At 35.8% G+C, this 25,794-nt stretch overlaps 1 protein-coding gene across 1 annotated transcript; it reads right to left on the bottom strand.

The window, feature by feature from the left end:
• Nucleotides 1-758: 758 nt before the first annotated feature.
• Nucleotides 759-25,794, bottom strand: LOC132544707 (islet cell autoantigen 1-like). The gene is made up of 14 exons (XM_060208350.1): nucleotides 25,745-25,794; nucleotides 22,494-22,541; nucleotides 20,812-20,989; nucleotides 20,389-20,461; nucleotides 19,916-20,039; nucleotides 19,578-19,776; nucleotides 18,502-18,726; nucleotides 17,993-18,081; nucleotides 14,576-14,824; nucleotides 12,728-12,825; nucleotides 11,876-12,028; nucleotides 3,023-3,280; nucleotides 2,064-2,158; nucleotides 759-1,091 (listed from the first exon to the last, which is right to left on the bottom strand). The coding sequence occupies exons 2-14, from the start codon at nucleotides 22,496-22,498 to the stop codon at nucleotides 978-980; spliced, it is 1,860 nt and encodes a 619-aa protein (XP_060064333.1). The 5' UTR covers nucleotides 22,499-22,541; nucleotides 25,745-25,794; the 3' UTR covers nucleotides 759-977.

The following is a 25,794-nucleotide window of genomic DNA, read 5'->3' as shown; positions in this document are numbered from 1 at the left end:
ATGATAACAACCTTAGAATTTTGAATTCTTATTGCACATCTATATGTATATATGTATACTGCTCAGTTTTTTGTTTAGCCCTTTTATCAATAGCGAAAATGTGTATGTGGATCAGGCGAATTTTACACCAAAATGAACAGATTTATGCATGAGCAAACAAAAACATGAGCCGATGTTTCCACTAATATAAAGTATCTGTAAGTCACAAGTTTAGCAGATTCAAAAAATGAAGTCAACAAATTATATTTCTGTTCTGGGTTACAAAAGGAAAATATTACAGTAGTTGTGAAGGCATTAAATTTTCTTTTCCAGAATGTTTATGTTTGTGCAGACCTTTTTAAAATCCTGACTTGATCAATGCTTGTCTAAGAATTCTGATGAAAAATGATAAGTGCCCCTTCATTAAGAAGAATAAGCACTGGAGATTCAGGGTCTATGGTTAAAGAAGGTAGGATAACACATGTATATTCAATTTCTCTTATACCTTCTATTTAATTCTATAACAAGTGGCTTACTAACCGGAAGCTGCAGATGTAGAAAAACTTACATAATATCAACACAATTATCATACTCTCTTCATTATATCAATATTATGTTACAAAACAAAAATTCCACATAAGTATTAAGTATTACCTTTAGCTAACAAAAGCTAATTTCTCAGACCAAAATTAAACAATACCAGGAAGGTACTTAATACATAATATAAGGGACCTTCTTAATCTGGTTTTTGTAAATAATAAAAAAAAACAGATGGATTTTAGCATCTCTAAATTCTGCAGTACACATTCATTTACTAGACAACTATAAATCTCTGTATCTGGAAATTAATTCCTTGTAGTCACTGTAGATTGTATGAATTCCTTGTAGTCATTGTAGATTGTATGAATTCCTTGTGGTCATTGTAGATTGTATGAAATGATTGACATATTGCAAGATTGGATCATTCTAATACTACAAAAGAAAGAATCTGTACACTTCTACATCTGGGCATCTGTCATGTCGTCTGCTGATCTCCCGATGGCATCTGGATTGGAAAGAGGATCAAGGTCTGCAAATAAGTTGAACCATGCTGACATGTCCTTTTTCTCGCCCTGGCAAGCAAAAAAATGTTATATTGGTAAAATGTAGTCACAAAAACCAATGTGTTTCATCACAAAAACAATTTTATATTTACAGGCGGATTTGTGGCCTTGATGGTCACCTGGGATATGTAATATTGAATATAAAGGTTATAGGGTAAGAAGCCTTCAAGTGTCATTTAAAAGTAATTGTGACATTGATGAAAGTAAGCCAGTGTCAATATTTGCATACCAATAAAATCGTCATCCTATACTTACCAATTCTCATCCCGTTTGTGCTCAAAATGCATTTTTTCTACAACAATTATAGTAAACTCACCTCCTCCCCAGGGAGAAATGTGAAACCCTCAGGTCATCAAATTCACAATTTCAGCAAAGCTCCTTAAAGCCCCTCCAATTGCAAAAAGCATTTGAATCTACCACATGCAAGTGTTTTAGAAGAAGACTTTGGAAATTTAAGTCCATCTGACCTTTTTGGCCCCACCCATCAGCCCATGGGGGTCAGCCAGGTTCGATATTTGCATACCATCAAGCTGTCATCCTTCGTTTATAATTCTAACAAATTCTGAAATATTTCCATATATAAACTATAGTAAACTTTACCACTTGCCTACAGGGGAATGTGAGACCCCTGAGAATGAAATTCATGAAATTCACAATTTTTTGTAATGCACCTTAACCCTTTCGGCACCGTAGGCGACTAAAGTCGACATCCAGACAGGCCGTAGGTGACTTTGGTTGACAAGTTAATATCTTTATTATTAGCCAAGATATGCTTGTTTCAGTAATGCTGCCATTGTTTTCAGATATTTTCCTGAAAATATTTGGCGCTGAGCTGTACATTTTAAGAGATAATTGGTGCCGAAAGGGTTAAGACCCCTCCAATCTCCCTTACCTCTATACCAGCTCCTTTGGGTTATAAAGTTTGTATCCTCCTTACCTCTATACCAGCTCCTTTGGGTTATAAAGTTCTATCTCCCTTACCTTTTTACTAGCTCCTTTAGGTTTTGATTGCTGTGGTTCCTGTCCGGAAGCATTGTTTTGTTTGGAGCTTTGTGTTGCTGTGTGAGTTGGGGCACCTTCAATAGAAACACAAAGTAACTTAAGGTGTATTTCTGTCTTGAGAATGATATACAAGTAATATGACAACCCATACCACTACTGTTTTTTGAAAAAAAAGTTTATTTATTTATTTTTTTTTGTTTCAAGTAAGCATTTAACATCTTCACTATAGCCACAACATGAAATGTGTTACACAAGTTCAGAGAAAAGGACCATATACATCAAGCCTGTGGTTCTATTTCAGTGACTATCATACCAGGTATTTTGTTAGGAAGTAAAGAATATCTTTGATGCTAACAATACAGCTGTGAGTCTTTCTATTGGTTAAGTATATTGTAAAGTATTGCTGGAAATCACGAACTTGAGAAAGTGTCCCAATATGCTTATTATTAGAATGGGTTCGGTGTTTTATTCAATTTTACACGAATGATGATTTTTACACAACACCTGCTAAGTTGTATGTAAAGCAGTGTATCTTTACCTCTAACGTTATTAGAGGTAAAATTACTCTTTGTTTTTTTGTTTTTCTTTCATATCACAATTGTTGTCCCTATATAAAGTCCATCCATAAAATTTATGAAGTATAAGGGAGATAATTCAAACAGCTTTATCAGAATTTCCTTTTTGTAATAAAAAAAGTATTTAATTTGAATGCTATTTAAGAGTGATTGAATTTTTTTCCATGGCCCAATCAGGATAAATGCTGGACTCTTGAACAGAGTTTAACTCCAATCAAAGACAGAATATATATATACCTTAACTTCCATCAATACAAAGAAAACAAACAAGACAGGCAGATATTTCAAGATACTGAGAGGAATCCAAGGACTTTAATAGAATGTGAATTTTGACCAATCAAATTAAAGGAATCTCAAACTTACTAGACTGATTGGTTATGTGCTTGCTGAGGTCAAGCAGATTTGATGGCATGAACTCGGCGGGCTGAGCTGGTTGGTCACTTTCCACAGGTGTGTAAGTTGTTCCTGATGAGAGTGGCACGTTTCCAAATACTGCCTGCCATTCCCGCGTGAAGTCATCCCCTCCTGTTGATGGGGCATTTAAAATCTCATTGAGAATCGTCATATCATCCTTCTCCGCCTCATCCTGTTCAATATCATCGCAAAGCAGGTCCTGTTTACCTGTTAAAAGATAATCTTTTACAGATTAATTTGGTAACTCACTCTTCCTGCTTCCAATTATTTACTGAATCTCAATATCTTTCTTTTCTAGTTTTAGTTTTAAAAATTGGTGGCATATAATGTGTTTGGGAAAAAAATGCTACAGAGATAAACAAGAGGTCTGTTGGCCCTTTCCGATATTAGGCATACAGATCAAAGCCTGTAGAGCATTGAAAAAGTATATGGAAATTACAGAAATTTTTATAAATCCAACTCTCAGCGCTCTGCACTGAAGTTTTCTAAAACATTGAAACCTCCTTGACTAAATCATTTTTACCTGTTTTCTAATTCCAACTGAAAATGAATACCAATACTCAAACATTTGACCCCTGTGACCTTGAAAGTCAGTCAAGGTCATTAAATTGAACAAACTTGGTAGACCTTCATCTCAGGATGCTACAGTCCCCATATCAGAACTGTTAGTAAAAATCATTAATAAGTACTTACATTATAATGCATTATCTAAACTTGTTACTGGCTTATTTTCCATTATTAAGAAAAAGTGGTTTAAAGATTTTAACACATTTGATTCCTGCGACCTTTAAGCTCTTCACTACGCCTTGTGATTCCGTTAAAAATATACCATATTTAAAATTAGACCTTACTTTTACATGGCAAGCATAATACATGATACAAACCAGCCTGTCCAACACACAATATTTCTGTGTACCATGCTATAACTTTTGGAATGTACAGTATGTATCTCTTCACAAAAGTACATTGACAGACAACAACGCAAGTTAGAACATGGCAAACACATTAGCACTCTGCTTTAGGCCATTTACCTTAAAATAACTTATTTATTTATATAAAATATTTGTAATGGCCACTTAAACTCATGCAGAATGACTTTTAATCCTGATAACAATATATTTTCTAATGAGTGATACCGAGGCTGACTGAGCAATACAAACAAAGTATCAATACAATGTTTACAGACCTATAATTGAAATCTTAATGATATTTGCATTTCTTCCTCGAACACTGAAATATATACAAATGACGAAAGTAAGACCTGTACATTTAGTATTTCTTGCATGAAGCCCAGTGGATGACAATGGTGACTGAATAGGCCTTAATGTCCTCAGGTAAGTTATGATTAGCTCCCAACAAACCTCCCTTATTTGGAAGGAGAAGACAACTTTATATCTTCTTGTCATCTTTTCAACATATGTCAAAGTAAAATTAATATGTGTTGATTTTTACTGAAACAATTTCATTTGGTGGAGTACAGAACAGCTGAAATTTTTTTTACACGATACTATACAAGTTTTATATTAGCAGTTTTAATTACCACTAAAAACAAGAGGTCCAGGTAATTTCTCTTTGCAATTTTGTTGGACTTCATACTAGGAACATAGCATCCAAACATCATGCCTTTAGGTCACATAGTGCATGAGAAGAAATCATTTAAATGTTTTAACAAATTTGACCCCTGTGACCTTGAATATATGTCATGGTCATTTCTTTTTCCAAACTATATCAAAACATTTGGTCAATTGGTTATTGAGAAGAAGTTATTTAAAGGAAAAAGTTGATACCATCCAGGCGGAAAGAGTTCCTTTTAAACCCCCCACCCAAAATGACTACCAGTAGGCTATAATAAGTATCTAAAAGGGTTTATTTTAAGGGGTACCAAGAAAATTGGGGCATGGTCTTAAAATCAACCCTTTCAGACACTTGTTTTATATTTACCAGGTATAATAACCCATTGGTAGCCACTTTGGGTAGGGGGTTCAAAAGGAACTATTACCATCCAGGCCTGGTGAGCTAAAATTTGATTGTTTCTCTTTGTGTTTAATCATATACAAAAGATAACTGAAAAGCAGTTTCTAACTTCCTCCTACAAATTTTGAAATATTGGTAGGCGTAGTATAATATAGATGAATAATATTTGTAACTGTTATGTTGACAGTAAAAATTGAAAGGCATAAAATATGAGACTAAAATATTTGTATGTAATGTCCTTTATACCTTGATAATAGTGAATAGCAATATTGAATGTCATACTATACCATATGAACTTGAAATCAATTTGAAACTTCATTACTGAAATCGCCCACACATTAAAATTCAAAGTTCGATACTAGTCAATTAAATATTTACAAAACAGCTATCCAACGGCAAGACTCTATTTATAATGACAATACCAGCACTTTTACAATGTCCTTACTCTGAATACCAGATCAGTAAGCATTATAGATAAGTCTGGCAGACGTTTTGTCATTCACAGCTCTTGTATCATGTGTCATGTAATGGCTTAAGTAAAAGCTCAGCTATTTAAGAGTAGTGAAAGGCCTCTTTTCAATACCTGATCAATCAACTAATCAATAATCTAAGAAAGCATTGTCAGCTTAATACTGGATTTTTAAAAATAATAATGACTACTACAATAAAACAACAAGGATTGTGGTAATCAATTTTCCAGTAACATTGATTAATATTTAAACCTTTTGTTACATAATAAAGAGTTTTAGCATCACAGTTTCATTTTTTGTAAGTTTCCTATAATTCAATGCTAAACGATTGTTTTCTACTATGATGCTCTATAGAACTAAACTCGGGGAAAACAACCAATCAACTGAATATTCAATACAGTACAATCAGACCACTTGCAATGACAGACACAGGCGACTGATTATAGTCTGTTCCATATTTTGCTTTTTTCACGAAGGTTACAGGTTGCAAATTTTGAAAAGCTCAAAATAAGACAAGGCAAACAATTTTCATGGCTCCAGAAACTTTAAAAATTAGTTGTTTTAACTTACTTATATCTCTAGCAACTTTAAAGGGCACTTGTCTGACTTGTATATTGCTTAAAGGAAAGGAATGAATTAAGGAGATGCAAATATAAGTTTTAAAAATTTCCTTTCCATTAAAACTTGTTTAAATTTGTTACATTTGTCCCCTGAATCAACTTGACCAGATCAGGAATCCTAAAATAAATAAAGATCTTTGATTGACTTCAAGTAGATTATCGCGACTAAAATGAAGATTTTTTAAATAAAAAACCCCAAATCTTGGTTAATGTAATAATTGGCATAAACAACACAGAAAAAAATTTCTGGAGTGAAGTTGAAAGAGTTCAACATGTTAACACTGCATGAAAAACTTAATCTGTTAAGGAGCTTTTCTGGAACACACTATAATAGCCAGTGGGATTACAATAGCACTGGTGCCATTGACAGTGTCGTCGTAGGTAACTTAAAAACATACCTTCTATGACAGTTCTGTGTAACATCTATCACAGACACCTACCAACCCTAGACAGGTGAGTTTTATATAACTAACTCAGCAGCCTATAGCTATGTTGTGTAATATTATCACTAAATCTAGATCTTAATTCCTTTAAGATAAAGTCATATCACTGAATCTTGGAAATGTAAAAGTGCAGAAAATAGAGACAAAGTACATGTTTTAACATTTTCTCGGGAGTTTACGTAAGAAAAACCTCAGGTAGCAGAAGACTGTTTGAACCTTGATATAAATGTAGACCCTGGACCTTTTGTTGACTATATCGGTGCTCTAGTGATACTCATCACTAAAGTAAATCAATTTTGAGTATAGTGTATCAAGAGGACATCCTTACTTCAAGAAATGACCCGAGAATTATGGATTACTTCCCCTTAATTCCCATAGTGTAACAGTGTCACTGATGAAGATTTCTAATTCTTAACTTAAAGGTAAAGGTTTTTTTTCCAGGTAAGAGTTACTTCCCATGACAAACCAATTACCAGTCAATTTTGATGCTGTTTATCAATATAAAAACCTGGATAGCAATAGGTATTGGGGTTGGCAGGTGACCTTATGAGTGTAATATAAATGTGTTGTAGAACATTGTATATCAACATTCCTTCTATGCACTACTTTGATAAGGTTCCTATCAGTATGAAAACCGATACAAATTTGTGCCATGCATTGCAATAATTTAGTACATATTGTATATACTATTGCATTAAGCAAAGGGAGTCAACATTGTCTCTAACTTAAAGTTAGGGAGATGGGCTTATCAGTGGACAATATGGCATTGGCAGCGATCTCTACTATAACTGAAGTAGATGTGGATTGACTTATTACCAGGCATAGGTGTATTTGCTCAATAAATATGAGAAGAGTATATCTTTGCTGATCAGTGATAAAAAAAAAAAAAAAAATAACACAGCCCGGAGATAGACATCTGAAATCTTCCCACAAAAATATATAGGAATGTCTGTGTTGACTCAAATATTTCACACATTCCTCATATCCTTTCCAGACAACATAAATATAAGAGAATCTCCAAATTTAGAGGTATAGTTGTGGTGTAATACTTTGTGTTGCAGTTAAGTGATTTATATAAACACTAACCAAGATGCTATTGATTTTAGACTGGTTGACTGGATGTGTCTAACAATGTTTGTTTTACTTTTCTTTATTTCAAGGTGACCATGGAGAGAGGTAATACTTCCGGGGTTAGTGGGGAGGGTAAACAAACATTGGCAGAGCTGCTGGAAACAGATTTCCTGAAATGCCCAGGCTGTTCTAACCAGTTTACCATCCCCCTCCTTCTGCCCTGTCTCCACAGCCTGTGTGTGGAATGTGTTCAGAGACTCAGCAGGTCCAATGTACAAGACAACAGTAGCCAAAATAGTGATTCCAAAGACAAGACAACAAAAAAGTTCCAATCTGAAGACAACACTAGCAAGGAATCCCATTCAGACAAAAAACCACAAACTACGCAGAATATTCCATCCAGTGATTCAGGTTATTCATCGACAGAAAATGAAGGTAAAAGTAGATCCTCCAAGGTTGAAGAAAGTGATATAGAGGAAGTGTTTCCTTGTCCAACATGTGCATCCAGAATGAATGCACAAAACTTCCCCATCAACAACTTCCTGAAACATCTGGTGGAGCTCTTCACATACAAACACGGCCCCACGCCACCATGTGATTACTGTGCCTTTACAGGAAAGTCATCTCTTGCAACTGCACTTTGTCTTGACTGTCGGGATCACATTTGTGACAGCTGCAGTGATGCCCATCACCGTACAAAAGTCACACGCAGTCACCAGGTGGCACCATACCAACAAATCAAAATGGGAATGTACGACCATGATATCCGGGCACATCAACTACTGATGTGCATATACCATCCCCAGGAATGTGTGACAACATTTTGCAACAAGTGTGAGGATATTGTCTGTGGCCAATGTATGTCATCAGATCACCAGGGTCATAGCACTTGCTCAATAGACACTGCCATGCCCCGGTATAGATTGACAATGGAAAGTATGCTGAGAGGTCTCGTCAAACAAATTCCGTCTATCACTAAGTATTGTACCTTCCTAGCTACTCTCCGTTCAACTGTAGAGGAATCAAAGTTAAAACTTTTCTCTGGTTTAGAAAACCAAGCAAACATGCTTCATACTATGATCGACGAGTACAAAACCACAACGATGAACCGTGTCGCATCTGCATGTGCAAAAGAGAAACAATTGTTGGAGGAGAAAATTCTTGGATTGGAACAGGCACAACACTCCCTAGATGATAATGCACAATACTTGGAGCGCCTCCTAGCTCATGGACAAGGGGAAGAACTCTTGTCACTTCACCATTTGGTCACACGTCGCCTCACACAACTTAAACATCTCGAACTGGACGGCATTAACAACAAGCTTGGTCTTAACTTCACCCCAACATGTCCGACCAAGGAAGCAGTATCCATTCTGTTTGGCACCCTCAGTCTAGGACATGTACCTCTGGCTAACAATGAATCTGCTGCAATGACAACCAGTCTTGCCTCCACATTGCTGCCTCCAGTTCGGAACACCCCTCAAAAAACGATTTCATTTTCATCCAAGTGTAATGAGGATATAAAGGATGTGTGGCCTACAGGAGTAGCCATCACCAAGGACAACAACTTTGTCATAGCTGACCGTGACAACAAAAACATCAAAGTTTTCAGTAGAAATGGTGAGAAGAAGCTTGTATTTTGTGGGGAGGGTGAAGGAAAGATTGGAACACCATTTGATTTAACTGTGTTAGCAAACTCAAACATTGCTGTTACAGATCGTGAATGTGAGGATGTCAAGGTGTTTACACCAACAGGCAGGCATGTCTTCTCAATCAAAGGACATTTTCGTAACCCGCGTGGCATCACCACTAATAACAATGGCCAAATCATAGTAGTGGACTGTCAGAAACTCCAACTGACTGTACATGATCCAAAAGACGGGCGACTCATGAACACCATCTCCGCCCGTACCAAGGAGGGCACAAATGCACTTGTCGACCCCTTCTATGTGTCTGTCAACAGTCTTGGGAACATCTTGGTCACAGACACTGCTGCACCTAACATAAAGGTATTCTCCCCCACGGGAGAGTACCTGTCCCAACAAGGTACATATGGCACACGTGATAACCAAACACTGCAACCCTACGGTGTTTGTTGTGACAGGTATGGTCATCTATTTGTGGCCGATAATAACAATGACAGGGTCTTTCTCCTAAAACCGGACGGTCAGTTCCAGCGGCCACTTCTGACACAGGCTGATGGCCTGTGGCACCCAATGGCATTAACTACCACTAATGACACACTGGTGGTCACTGAAGCACTCGGTGAGGTCAAGGTCTACAGATACGTGTGACAGAGAAAAGACAATGACTTCATAGTAAAAGACAAATTCTTCACTGCGTATTTATTCACATCAAATTTACCACTATTTTATTCATATATTAAAGCAATATTTGAAGTAAAGATAATGTGCAACTTTTTTTTTAGTTTTCCTTTGCTTTATTTTCTCCTGACAAATAAACAAAACCTATGATATGATTTACAGTCATCTGTAACAGGATTGAAATGCAGGGAAGTAAAAAAATGCCAGGATAATTGGAACAGTTTAAGTTGAACATCAGTGAGATATATTTTTACCTGTGTAATATATTTCGACTTATCCGTATTTCGACGCAAGTGAAGTGTATAAATAAGGTTGACGATATCAGTTTCCTGAACGAAATAGGGCTACGATAGCACACAAACAGCATATGATATTCGAAATGGCAGTAAATAAACAAATGAATTTATCCTACTTTCTCCTTTCATGTTTATTGACCCAAATAACAAAACATGTAATAACAACTCCAATCAAATGAAATTGTACTCACGTCGTTCCGTCCCGCACACATGTGCAAAACCCTCACTGACCAAGCACATATACATCATGTATTTTATGGAATGACATAAAATGAAATTTTAATTTGCTTTTGGTATGCTCCAAGAAATGATGTATGAAGCCATAGATCATATCATTATGACTTCATTATGAATAAATAAACGTATGAAAAATTAGCGCTGGAAATTTTTTACCCGTTATAGAAAACATTGTAACAGCACTAGACTTAACAAATCACGCACTTCTTTGTCCATACACTAAATCTGACAAAGTGCCAGATCACAGTCCTTTAGTTAACAAGCTCAAAATAATTTTTTTTAAATTGTGGGGATCAGATTTCATCACAAAGTTTGTACTGGTTTGACAGCTTCATTCTTATTGTTCCTGAAGATACATGCAACCAAGCTATGTTTTGTGTGAATGTACTAATTTTATTGTCCAGGTAAGTCACTGCTACAGGATGGTGACACTTTTTAAGAAACCAACATTTAATTGGATAATTAAACTGGTAATTAATCGTCAGTGACCAAGTGTTGTGTGTACGATGGACCCAATGTTTTGACAAAAATTAATTTCGAGACAACAAATGACTTTTCCCTTGCTTTACAATTCAAGGAAATGAAAAATCACTTCAACTTAACCCAAATTTTGACCCAATGAAATTTGAGTCATCTGAACTGAAATACAAAGATATAGAAGGTGAAAAAATACTCAAACGGAATTTCAATGCATGTGATTTTGAGACAATGAGTTTCAAAGGTACAATAAAATTCCAATAAATTTCCTTAGAACTATTCAAAAAAGTGATTCATTTGCAAAAATAACAAGAGGCCAACAGGCCTAACAGACATTGTTGGTTCATAAAAACATCTACATACTTGAAATCATATTCTGTATACATGCTATTACACAAATGCCATTACTCCGAACCTACTGTGTGTTGAAAAAGAAATTATAAGACCTCAACTCACTTAACCAAAGAGATCTGTAATAAAGGTCAGTTTGATTAAGTACTAAATGGAATAATACAATCACTCACATCCCAGGGGGGAGGGGGGGGGGGGAGATAGCTAGGGGGATTTCAATCCAAGGAGGAAGATTATCAAGATGGCTAACATGAGACTTGTAGTAATTGCAACTTAATAATCCTCCCCTGAGAACCGAGATTCCAAATCTCACCAACAACGGGACGACTGATTTTTTTCTCTCTTTAACCTGCTGGACTCCTACCCCAATACTTTGCATTGTCAATGTGACATCATATTTAGGAAAGGAAAATCTGTCTATCTTAATCCTAAGCTCAAAGAAGGAAATCTCAGTAAGCTATAATTGTGGCTACACCTCACCTGGGTAAGAGAAACACATATCTCATCCAAATTGACTGATCACAATAAAAACAACTTACTTTTATCCAGTTTTGACATAGGATGATTCCGTTGTAATGATAAAATTTTTCCACTAAAATCAAAGTCTTCTTGAGAATCATCTACAAAGTCCCCAAACTCCATGAAAGACTGACCATCATCTTGTGTGTCGGTCTTTCCTTCTAGTCGTTTTTCTGAAACAATGAGACTGAGGTTTAACAAAGCCATTTGTAATCCTGGTACTACCCCAACACATGAATATATATTTTGATCAAAGACTTGATTGATATCACTGTAAACTAGCATTGTTGTCAGTATTAGTCAAAAGTCTCGACAAACATATTCATAAGTATAATATATGTACGATATACATATTTCAATACAAACATAGTAGACTAGGATTGTGTTGGTGGAGATTGGAGGGGGTGGGGGGATGATACCTCATTCATTAGAGTGTCATTTGTGGTTTGATGATCGCCACTCAGGTTTGTTTGCGTTTCACAGGAGGCTGAGAAACAGACCTGTCTGTGTTCATGTCGTTATAGCCTTTGTTAAGATACTTTACCATACCAGCTCTGAATGGCATACAACGGTTCTATGGTGAACCCCAACTCAAAATGACCCTGCCTGTTGTCAAGGCAATGAACTCTGCTAAGAAAAACAATTTATCCAGAAACCATCTTAAGTTTACTGCTAATTCAAATACCCCAGAGGTCAGAGGTCACAGCATTAATTTAGATCATGGTCAACAATGCTGTGACCAATCTTCATATACACCAACATTTCCAATGCTCTTAAGAGGGATATTTCAAGCAGTTCAATCAAATTGGAACTTGAAAACTAACATCAGGTACGCCATTTGTGACATTTACTTAATGTAGATCTGACCTTACCTTCTGTATTATCCGACTCCCCTTCGTACAGGTTCTGAAGACTTCCCCTTTGCCGTTTTTCATCCTCTCCTGCACTCTCATCCTCCAGGGATAGCAACCTGTAACACATCATTTGTATGACACCATCAGCTTGTGTACTGCCACCATTTTACAAACCCTTAGAAGTCAACCTTGATAAGAATCAGTCATTGGTTTCAGTGGATCAATTCGTTAAATCTAAAGTTCTATTCCCTTTTTAACCTAGTACTTTTGATCTATAAAGATGCAACTAAAAACACTAAAACACCATCCCCTTAACCTGAACAAAAATCAGAAACATTCACTATATCATGGCATCCTTGAATAATGTACAATTAAAACATAATGGCTTAGTGAGAAATTTCTAATCCTTCCATCCTCGTTAGCACTAGCAAGATCTACTAAGTTCAAAAATTCCTAAAGGGTATAGATGATATACAGGACATTTACAAAAAGCAAAATTTGTGAACTGTAACAGATAAACAGATTGTCAACACATTATTTTTACTACCTGAGTTGACAATGAGATTGTCTTGTTCTGTATATCTACCTGTCACTATCACAGTAGACTTGTAAGTCTATAAGATAGTCCTGTATATCTACCTGTCACTATCACAGCTGACTTGTAAGTCTATAAGATAGTCCTGTATATCTACCTGTCACTATCAGAGTCGACTTGTAAGTCTATAAGATAGTCCTGTATATCTACCTGTCACTATCACAGCTGACTTGTAAGTCTATAAGATAGTCCTGTATATCTACCTGTCTCTATCACAGCTGACTTGTAAGTCTATAAGATAGTCCTGTATATCTACCTGTCTCTATCACAGCTGACTTGTAAGTCTATAAGATAGTCCTGTATATCTACCTGTCACTATCACAGCTGACTTGTAAGTCTATAAGATAGTCCTGTATATCTACCTGTCACTATCACAGCTGACTTGTAAGTCTATAAGATAGTCCTGTATATCTACCTGTCTCTATCACAGCTGACTTGTAAGTCTATAAGATAGTCCTGTATATCTACCTGTCACTATCAGAGTCAACTTGTAAATCTATAAGATAGTCCTGTATATCTACCTGTCTCTATCAAAGCTGACTTGTAAGTCTATAAGATAGTCCTGTATATCTACCTGTCACTATCACAGCTGACTTGTAAGTCCTGTCCTATATCTACCTGTCACTATCACAGCTGACTTGTAAGTCTATAAGATAGTCCTATATATCTACCTGTCACTATCAAAGCTGACTTGTAAGTCTATAAGATATTCCTGTATATCTATCTGTCACTATCACAGCTGACTTGTAAGTCTATAAGATAGTCCTGTATATCTACCTGTCACTATCACAGCTGACTTGTAAGTCTATAAGATAGTCCTGTATATCTTGTCACTATCACAGCTGACTTGTAAGTCTATAAGATAGTCCTGTATATCTACCTGTCACTATCACAGCTGACTTGTAAGTCTATAAGATAGTCCTGTATATCTACCTGTCACTATCAGAGTCAACTTGTAAATCTATAAGATAGTCCTGTATATCTACCTGTCACTATCACAGCTGACTTGTAAGTCTATAAGATAGTCCTGTATATCTACCTGTCACTATCACAGCTGACTTGTAAGTCTATAAGATAGTCCTGTATATCTACCTGTCACTATCACAGCTGACTTGTAAGTCTATAAGACTTGTAATCTATCTATAAGATAGTCCTGTATATCTACCTGTCACTATCACAGCTGACTTGTAAGTCTATAAGATAGTCCTGTATATCTACCTGTCTCTATCACAGCTGACTTGTAAGTCTATAAGATAGTCCTGTATATCTACCTGTCACTATCAGAGTCGACTTGTAAATCTATAAGATCGTCCTGTGAAACAGGATCCAGAATCTCATGGTTAGATGTATGATGATTTGGGGTGGGTATTTTGGATATTTCCTGAGCAGGGTTGGCTTGAATGCCTTTATCATCATGGTCCTGATCAGGACAATTCTGCCCAGTATCATCGGTCAAACAGGATGGTTGAAGCACAGGACTATGGTCTGCTGACTCATCTTCATTGTCTTGCTCTAATGCACTGGTCAAAACAGCAAAAGCACACGCTAGTACATTACAATATCTAACAACACTAGTACATTCAGTGGAGCCTTGATGATCCTTTCACCAGAGTTGCTAATAAAAGAACTGTGATTTTGAGGATACTGCGATAATTTCTGCTGCATATGGTAGCTACCATTGACTCTAGAAGGATAGATATCAACTAATCAGTTCAGTAATGGCTGAATAGTGGGAAATCTGTTAAGTTGTGACATTATAGAGGGTAATCTGTGTAGTAGTGACTTTATTGAGGGTAATCTGTGTAGTGGTGACTTTATTGAGGGTAATCTGTGTAGTGGTGACTTTATTGAGTGTAATCTGTGTAGTGGTGACTTTATTGAGTGTAATCTGTGTAGTGGTGACTGGATAGTGGGTAATCTGTGTAGTGGTGACTTTATTGAGTGTAATCTGTGTAGTGGTGACTGGATAGTGGGTAATCTGTGTAGTGGTGACTTTATTGAATGTAATCTGTGTAGTGGTGACTTTATTGAGGGTAATCTGTGTAGTGGTGACTGGATAGTGGATAATCTGTGTAGTGGTGACTGGATAGAGGGTAATCTGTGTAGTGGTGACTGGATAGTGGGTAATCTGTGTAGTGGTGACTTTATTGAATGTAATCTGTGTAGTGGTGACTTTATTGAGGGTAATCTGTGTAGTGGTGACTGGATAGAGGGTAATCTGTGTAGTGGTGACTGGATAGTGGGTAATCTGTGTAGTGGTGACTTTATTGAATGTAATCTGTGTAGTGGTGACTTTATTGAGGGTAATCTGTGTAGTGGTGACTGGATAGTGGATAATCTGTGTAGTGGTGACTGGATAGAGGGTAATCTGTGTAGTGGTGACTTTATTGAGGGTAATCTGTGTAGTGGTGACTTTATTGAGGGTAATCTGTGTAGTGGTGACTCTATTGAGGGTAATCTGTGTAGTGGTGACTGGATAGTGGGTAATCTGTGTATTGGTGACTGGATAGTGGGTAGTCTGTGTAGTGGTGACTCGATAGTGGGTAATCTGTGTAGTGGTGACTGGATAGTGGGTAGTCTGTGTAGTGGTGACTCGATAGTGGGTAATCTGTGTAGTGGTGACTGGATAGTAAGTAATCTGTGTAGTGGTGACTGGATAGAGGGTAATCTGTGTAGTGGTGACTGGATAGTAAGTAAACTGTGTAGTTGTGACTGGATAGAGGGTAATCTGTGTAGTGGTGACTCAATAGTGGGTAATCTGTGTAGTGGTGACTGGATAGTGGGTAATCTGTGTAGTGGTGACTTGATAGTTGATAATCTGTTTAGTGAAAGCTTGACAGTAGTTAGTATTGTAGTTCTAACTGAGGCCAGTCAGTAAATGGTGACTGGATCAACAAGGCTACACTTGACCACAAACAACATCAAGGTAAGTGTTACAACACTAAACATTAGCTAGAAATACAATGCATGCCAAAACACACTAAGCATTAACATACGCTGTCCAAATACTTCATGTGTCTTAATTCAATACACTAAGCATTAACATACATTGTCCAAATACTTCTACACTAAGCATAAACATACACTGTCCAAATACTTCATGTGTCTTAACTCAATACACCAATTTCAAAGAAAAAAAATCATTTTTTGATTATATGAACAATTTCTTTCAAAATATGAATTAATCTGCTGAAATGGGTAAAATATGACAAAAAATTTATTCATTAAATCTGTATACAATATATTATCAAAATTGTCACAAAATTTAAATTTGAAATTTCAATGACAACACACACCAAATGAAATGATTTGTTTTATAATGTTAGACTAATCAGAGTCAATATCAGCTTGAGTTGCAATTTTTTTTATTTTTCATGATTTTTTTTTGGGGGGGGGGGGGGGGGGGGGGGGGGGGGGGTGGGGGGGGGGGGGGGGTAATCCTATAAAATATGGGAATGCTAGACTAGCAGAGCAACAGTACTATCAGTACAATATATAGATCAATTAGAATTTGTGCAATATTTACTTTTGCAAATAAAATCAAAATAGCAATCATAAACAGTTCATCACAAAACAGTATTTTATGTCAAATTTAAGACAAAAACGACTCAATCAGTGAAAACAGTAGAAATTTTGTCAGGCAAGATTTTGTACAGAAGTCAGTTTGCAAAAGTAAGTATCCACAGAATCTAAGCAATGTCCAAGTCATAATTACTAATGTATGTACCACAACATATAATCTAGCACATCTAAACTATAAGAACTACTAACAACAGTAACTGTATATTGGGAATATTCACAAGCTATAATTCTTTCTGTCATTTTCTGTCATCAGAAAAAGAAATCCTGAAATGCTATCAGTATCCATATTTAATGTGAATAATGACAATTACAATAAGAAATGAAAGAAAATTTCAAATTAATGAGTCGCAAATATTTTACTACCAGTAAATGTGAATAACCCAAAATACAGAACATGTCAACAAAGTAAGATATAACAACAACACAATGCATTTGCTGTGCAATTAAATCTGTATTACAGGAGACCGTCGTTTCTTAGACCATGCCGACTGTTTCAGGAAAACACCTTTTTAACCCAAGCACTCCCAAATCAATCACTTCTTTAAATGGTTTTGTTTCTTACCTATTACTTCCAAGCAAATTATCAATTAAATTCTATAAATGGTACCTTTAAACAAAACCTGGAGTCCTGGGTGGGAGGGGGCTACAATTTTTTTTTGTTTTCTTTGGAATATATCTTTAGACAATGGTCTCGAAATACAGTTGCTTTCTTTCCCATTTCTTTTTAATCTTAACTATTATACATTTCCTCAGCAAAGTAAATTCTATGCTATATATGAATTGTCATAAGTAAATTGGATGATTTGAATGTATTTCAATACTTTGTACAAATAGAACATTACAAGATTGCTCTATTCCATTAAATACACGGGCAGATGATTTACTGATGTACAAAAGCAAGGAAAAGTCGAACATTCCGAATTCCAAATGAATGTTCGCGTACATCACAACTTTAAACACATTTAAATCAAAGTTTGATGTTTAATACATCCTCATGTAAAAAAAATTGATCAAGAGTCAAAGAATTCAACATTTATGTTCATGTTTTAACACACCTCAAAAACATGTCAATAACACATTTAGTTTTGGTTTATCAGATCACTTACGCTGTGGGGTCAAACTCCTCATCTGTGTCACGCTCTGCAGGTTCTAGGCGTGAGGAATTCTCCAATTGCTTACTTGGCTCAGCTAATTCCTGAAATGTAGATAAATATTACATGACAACAATCAGTTATTTGTAAGGCGATGAAAATACAAACAAAGATACAAATTATAGTGACTGCTTTTACTGACTAACAAGTAATCCTGATCTGTCATCTTTATTCTGAGCGTCACTTGTCTATATAACAACCTTAACCTTCCTCTCGTGTATATAAATAATTACACTGACCTGATATCGTTTTTATCGTAATAATGTTGCTTTACATCCTATTAAAAGCCAGAGTCATTTAAAGATGTGCCAGATTTTTCTAGAGAAAAACCACCTACCTGAAGCCAGTACATAGTGGGCCTAAACCCTGTGACCCAGAGGTGGAGGGCTAATGACAATCAAATGCTTTAACCGCTCTGTCACAGCAGCCCCCTGAACCTAAATGTAAACCAAGATCAAACTCACTTTGATGACACTGAACTCGTAGTGTTGATAGCCTTTGAAGCTCTCAGCGACGGCAGAAAGGGTGCGGGAAGTTTTCTCCCAGAAATGAAGTAGTGTGGACTGATAGTTAGCTAGGACATGAGAGAACATGTTACAGCGACTGGCCGCTAATAGATCCACCTTCTGCATCACATCTAACTTCAGTTTGTCAAATCTTGCCTTCGTCTTTCTCACCTGTCCCTGTACCTGTATAACACAGATGGAATGAACATTTATATTTCATTAATACATTTCATCCCACAATATAGAAAAGGTTTGCCTTAACATAGATCCACCCTTCTGTGTTGTCACTCTTTCCAGAATGTGGTCATCCATTTCTTTTAATATAACACATTATCTATATATGGTTTTTGAATTATAATTTGGAGTGTGTTTGTTAATCACATGGCAAAGTCTAGGAAGCTGAGGTTTAAGATATTGGTGTAACCTTCATGCCACTTTTAATATCAGAGATGACACATCTGTAATGGAGGTCAGGGTCATGTGGGACCTGGTCAGTTGGGTGTATTTTGGCTCTGAGAACTTTATCAAAATTACATATTTTCCTACTCTCAGATCCTGCTGTGTTTTGGCATGCTGTTATTTGGGATCATGATGTAGGATATACTGGAAGAACTTTCCAGATTGATTTTATTTTGCAATTTTTACATAAATATGTATTTTCTGCTTTTTTTAATGAAAAATATGTAAGTGGGTGCATCTAATGTTACCACTCTTAATATAGTTATTATTAACATCCTGAAAAGACACTTGTATAAACACAGGATCATCGTCAAAACTAGTAAACCAATAATCTTTTACCTTCATGTGTGATATAGACATAAAAAATCATCAAGGGGAGACATCTCTTCGATGAAAGAACAGAATTTTATATTTTCGAAATATTAACATCAAGTGATTATGAAAAATATCTCAGGTCCAGGGATGTGGAATAAGTATTCTAGGAACTGATGAGACCAAGCACTCTGTTTAAGGGGTAGTTGTAGTAATAGGAGATAGAGAATGTGAGTTAATACCAAATGTAAAGAAATTCTTACCTTCCTAAATTTTTCCAATTGTTTAAAAGTATCTGGATCTAGTTCCTCCGAGACTGCTTTCATCCATAAAAGGGCTCCCCTATATTCTGTACGCGCACCCTCCATTCTGTTTATTGTCATCAACGTATCAGAGATGGCGCGGTAACGAAACGTTTCAACTTCCTGATAAAGACGAACTAGTGGAACACGCAACGATAGCCTGCGAATAAAAACACATTTGTTTGGATCTATCAATTTGACGTCATATGTAATAACATGTTTTGATCAATTCTCATTATTAAACAAAAGAGCTGGTTAACCATATCTTTTTGTATGTTAGACTAAATACAACAATATACCTTTGTTGAGCAGCAAAGCTCTGAGATTTTCCCACTGCAGCCATCATTTTACCAGCTCTTGTTTTATCAATGTTACTCTGGGACTTCAAGAATCTTCCCATTCCATTCTCGTCTTGTGACAGAGCTAAAAACAGACACATGCATCATTAATCTGATATATACTTCTTCCTCCATAGAACATTGACAAAAACAGCACAGATGTGTTCGTAACAACATACCAGGAAGCATGTACCGTATTTACATGTGTAGGGTGCAGTCTCAACTTAACAGCAAGTTACATAATTATAGTTACCTTTTCATGCTGTGTAAAATTTACGAGGTCATGACAATGAAAAGGCAAGTTATGATTCCTAGATACGTCTCTGGATAATGTGTAATTAAAATATTATCAAGAGAAATAGCTTTCATGTAAATAGCACATAAAATACCTAGTCATTGCAAATATTCTTCCTTATTGCACAAATATTACATACCACAAAGACGGTCCTGGTACTTCTCTATCACACGTAGAAGTTCCATCGATGATTTCTGAATTGCCCTAAACACCTTCAATGAATAAATAAGAAAATATGATAATTTGTTTTTTAATTCAAACTTTAAATTCAAACTTAATTCTATCAAAATATCTATATCTCAAAAGGAACAATTTCAGGATAGATGGACAAGCAACACTGACAAAAGTGAAACAGTTTCAACAGTACTACATTTCTATTGTCTACAGCCACCATTTTTTGAGTTCCTAATAGGAAACATATTTTGCATGAAAAGAATTTACCAATCACTTCTTATTATCTTTACAAAAAATCTGGAAACAGTTTTTGATCATCATCTATTCCACAAAGCTTTCCATTAAAATAACAAAGAAACAACTACATCAATATCTGGTCTGAACTCACTTCAAGTTTAGAATCAAGCTGCGAATCTGATGCAACTACATGTTCATCCTCCTTTTTACCAAGCTTTTGTATGACAACCTGTTTTGTCGTCCAGAATGTCTCCTTCATCTTGTGGAGAGTGGATGTCTCTGTTCTTTCCACGTATCTGTCATAGTTGGAGCCAGAATAGCCATGCCTACTAAACGAAAATGGTAATATGGCTACAGTAAACAGGAGCTTTAGTTATCTGACTACAATAAATAGGAGCTTCAGTTATCTGATTACAGTAACTAGGAGCTTAAGTTATCTGACTACAGTAAATAGGAGCTTCAGTCATCTGTCTACAGTAAATAGGAGCTTCAGTTATCTGACTACAGTAAATAGGAGCTTCAGTTATCTGACTTCAGTAAACAGGAGCTTAAGTTATCTGGCTACAGTAAATAGGAGTTTCAGTTATCTGACTTCAGTAAATAGGAGCTTAAGTTATCTGACTACAGTAAACAGGAGCTTCAGTTATCTGACTACAGTAATAGCAGCTTCAGTTATCTGACTACAATAAATAGGACCTTCATTTATCTGACTACAGTAAACAGGAGCTTCAGTTATCTGACTACAGTAAATAGGAGCTTCAGTTATCTGACTACAGTAAATAGGAGCTTCAGTTATCTGACTACAGTAAATAGGAGCTTCAGTTATCTGGCTACCGGGGCTTCAGTTATCTGACTACAGTAAACAGGAGCTTCAGTTATCTGACTACAGTAAACAGGAGCTTCAGTTATCTGACTACAGTAAATAGGAGCTTTAGTTATCTGACTACAGTAAATAGGAGCTTTAGTTATCTGACTACAGTAAATAGGAGCTTCAGTTATCTGACTACAGTAAACAGGAGCTTCAGTTATCTGACTACAGTAAACAGGAGCTTCAGTTATCTGACTACAGTAAATAGGAGCTTCAGTTATCTGGCTACCGGGGCTTCAGTTATCTGACTACAGTAAACAGGAGCTTCAGTTATCTGACTACAGTAAACAGGAGCTTCAGTTATCTGACTACAGTAAATAGGAGCTTTAGTTATCTGACTACAGTAAATAGGAGCTTTAGTTATCTGACTACAGTAAATAGGAGCTTCAGTTATCTGACTACAGTAAACAGGAGCTTCAGTTATCTGACTACAGTAAACAGGAGCTTCAGTTATCTGACTACAGTAAATAGGAGCTTCAGTTATCTGGCTACAGTAAATAGGAGCTTCAGTTATCTGTCTACAGTAAATAGGAGTTTCAGTTATCTGACTACAGTAAATAGAAGCTTCAGTTATCTGACTACAGTAAATAGGAGCTTCAGTTATCTGACTACAGTAAATAGGAGCTTCAGTTATCTGACTACAGTAAATAGGAGCTTCAGTCATCTGTCTACAGTAAATAGGAGCTTCAGTTATCTGACTACAGTAAATAGGAGCTTCAGTCATCTGTCTACAGTAAATAGGACCTTCAGTTATCTGACTACAGTAAATAGGAGCTTCAGTTATCTGACTTCAGTAAATAGGAGCTTCAGTTATCTGTCTACAGTAAATAGGAGCTTCGGAATAAGAAGTAATATCTGTAGAACTGGAAAAGATAAGCCTAGCATTTCATATACCATAATATTTCAGGGAATAGTCAGATTTGGTACCAATAAGTATAAAAAAAGAGTTGAATCACTGTACTTACGACATTTTGGAATGCTTTACGTTGATGTGCTGATATGTGAACTGTTTTCTGAAACTGAAAATAAAAGTTTAGCGAGTCCAGCAAAAGTATAAAAAAAAACCATACTCAAATTCAAAAAATCATATCATAAATGCATTAGTAGTTATTTGGAAGTGTATGTTTGAATGTTTAATCTATGTTAATAATAGCATAATAAATATGTTCATTTAAATGTTTGTGAATTTAATATTTTCTTCTGTTAGCATAGCATTTTCTAACTCACTTTTCCGCAATGGTTTATGAGCTTCTACTGCATAATAAGTAGCAAAATAAGTAATTTCTTTAGAAACAACTGGCAGGATTTTTCTTTGTCATAACTTTGTATTTTTTTCAGAAATCAAGAAGTCAAATACAAACATGTTGAATGAAGTAAATAAATATAAATAAACATTTGTTCAATGTATGTGTAAAAAAACAATTTTATCTTAATGCCAAACTTTTACTGTGTATGCAAAAAGGGACATATTCACTCACGTCGGTATAAAAAAATGTTCATTTGTCAGACTACCAGTCTTGCATTTTGTCTGCTAAATATTCTTCACAAGGTAACAAAAAAAAAATCCACACTATTGCTAGTAAACCACTAAGAAAAGTCCATTCTGTTCTGAAAAAGTATTTTCCAGGAACTGGAATTTGAATTTCCAGACCAGTGTGCACAAATGATGTTACAGAAATTAGTTCCCCAACATTTCCGTCTGGATTGCAGACTTTCGGCATCTAGACTATTCCGAGTCCACTGTCATTTGCCAATAACATTTCTGCAAAATTCAAGTCATCAAAATAACATGTCCACAACAACTTCCTGAAATTTCTCAGCTCTCTGAGTGACAAGGATTCTTCATCTGGATAATGACTCTTAATGAATATAACTGTTTATAAAATAGTGCCGCTAGCAAATTTGCCACCCTGACCACGCTCCTATTTTCTTTCTTATTTAGGGGATAGGATAATATGCTTGTATTTATGTACATACTGGAGATAAGAAGCTCTGCCTACTTTCCACTCAAGTTGTCATTAGAGTTTGAAAAGGCTCTGCAACAAAATTCTTTGTGTCCTTCTCAGAATAGTACAGACAGTAAATTTTCAAAAATTTTTTACCCAAGTTCTTTAATATTACCTTCAGCTTTACTAACTTTTCATCATAGTTTAATTTGGGTATCAAATGTAAATCAAAATTGAATTCTTAACCTAACAGAACAAATTTACATCTTCCCCAATGTGAGTTCATTTCTGGAAAATAGGTTTCCTCACTATATTTTTTAGTCCCCTATCTATATGACTTGTGTCTTATTTTCATTTATTTTCAGGCCAGAAATATTTGCAAATTTGTCAAGTTCAACTAAAGATTCTTTCAAAAGATTTTTTGGATCCATCTAAGATAATAGTAGTATCATCAGCATATTGAGAAAGTAAAAACGGTGAGTTATCTACCTTTATACCTTTTATACCTTTATTATTTCTAAGTTTAATTGCAAGTATCTCAGCAAACAATATGAAAATATACGGAGCAACTGGGTTCCCTTGATGGCAGCCCCTCTCAATTTTGAAGAAAGATGAAAGATTGCCGCCTTTATTAATTGCTACATAGACTTATAAAATATTTTGACTCAGCTTCTAATATCATGACCAAAATTAACGTAACTCAAGACTTTATCTATAAAGCTCCAAAAGAGCTCGATAAAAATTATTACTGTTACAGTAACATGATATTCTCATTCTGAAATTTATAGGTATATCGGCCAACTCACTTGAAGTGAAGAAAAAGTTATCAGAATATTTTACAAAGAGTATTATCTTCATATTCTCCACTTCACATTTTGATGACATGTTTACGCATTTCATCATAATTTAAATTAAATCACCTATAGACCAATTTCATGAGACATCACTGCACTTTCGCTATTTTATTAAGCCGCCATCATGGCGTACAACCCCAAGGCGTGTTTTGCATATGTAATTAAGGTGACTCATCAACATAATCTACACTATGGTAGTTTTCTGTGCGGTTATTGGCTGTGCTAACCGAGGCGGGTGTAACACCCACAAGTCATTCTTCAGACTACCGTCAGTCATATTAAACCAGGGAAACGCATGCCAGGAATTATCAGAAAAAAGGCGCCAAACATGGCTGTGTCGCATCAACAGATCCAATTTGGTGGAATCAAGTTATGCCTATATTCGTGTGTACTCTGATCATTTTATATCTGGTATGGTATATAAACAAAGTCTTGTCACAAAGCTTACTAATTCAGTTGTGTTCAAATCAAAACAGTCTCATGCACTTGCTAAGAAAAACGAAACATTCGCATACATGTTAGACACGTTTGTTACACATTCGTACCTCACCGGTTCCTGTAGCACGGTTAGTCAATTTCGGACGCCTGCCTCAACCGTAAAGACAGTAGCCATATTTGGGCTAGCGTCAGAAATAATGAAATTCATCCAATAGAAAAATGTGTTACATAACTATGCTTATAGAATGTTTTATCAATAGATATCGAACCTATGACACAAGACTAAACATAAAGGTAAGTGCTTTTAAAACAATACTTGTTAAAGCTATATATTACAACTGCGTGATTGCCATATATGCTGATTACAGACTACTTCTTATGCTTACTGACAAATATGTCAAGAATATCACAAGTTGTTAGCAGAGAAAAGTTCATTTATTCCAAAAACATGTTTCGGGATGAGAAATTGAATTGTCCATACTAGTAAATGTTACAGAAATATGTTCCCTAACATTTCAGCCTGGACTGCTAAGTTTTTCAAATTATCAACATCCAGATCATTGTGAGTCAATTTTACTGTATAGTACGTACAGTCAGGGACTTCGCTTTAACTTGCTTGAGGCTGTATGTTCGATACCAGGTGGATGCTTTCATGTTAAAGTTGATCAGTACATACCAAAATGCCTTTCTATATCTGAACAGTACAGTTCAAGATTTGAAATTGGAGGTATATGTACATCGTAGGTAATTATTGAATATCCTATCCAATCAGGATAAAGGAACTTATATGTCAACATATTAAATTATTTCGTAGCTTTAAAAGCACAACGAAACGTCGAATCTTTCTTTACCGGAGAAAGGGGGGGGGGGGTACAACGTCAACGACAGACGCGTTTGCAACCAGTTTTACGGCTCTTATCCGACACATAAGAAGCAACTTCGAAACGTTATGTCAAAAAGCATGCGAGCATTATATACCTTTTCAAACTTGTCAGTTACAGTCGTTGAAGAGTACACAAGCAGCTTGA

Source organism: Ylistrum balloti, unplaced genomic scaffold (assembly GCF_031769215.1).
Source record: "Ylistrum balloti isolate Yb309-2 unplaced genomic scaffold, AGI_CSIRO_Ybal_v1 Utg369590, whole genome shotgun sequence".
Lineage (NCBI taxonomy): Eukaryota > Metazoa > Mollusca > Bivalvia > Pectinida > Pectinidae > Ylistrum > Ylistrum balloti.
This window is presented reverse-complemented; position numbering and strand designations above follow the sequence as displayed.

Bases quoted from the DNA above. Each gene is read 5' to 3' on its own strand.
- LOC132544707 (XM_060208350.1), bottom strand. The intron at 20,462-20,811 runs GTGAGTTCAGAC...TATTCATTGAAG, and splicing joins AGCTTGATTCTAAACTTGAA to GTGTTTAGGGCAATTCAGAA. The intron at 20,040-20,388 runs GTATGTAATATT...GTCTGTTTTTAG, and splicing joins GTACCAGGACCGTCTTTGTG to CTCTGTCACAAGACGAGAAT.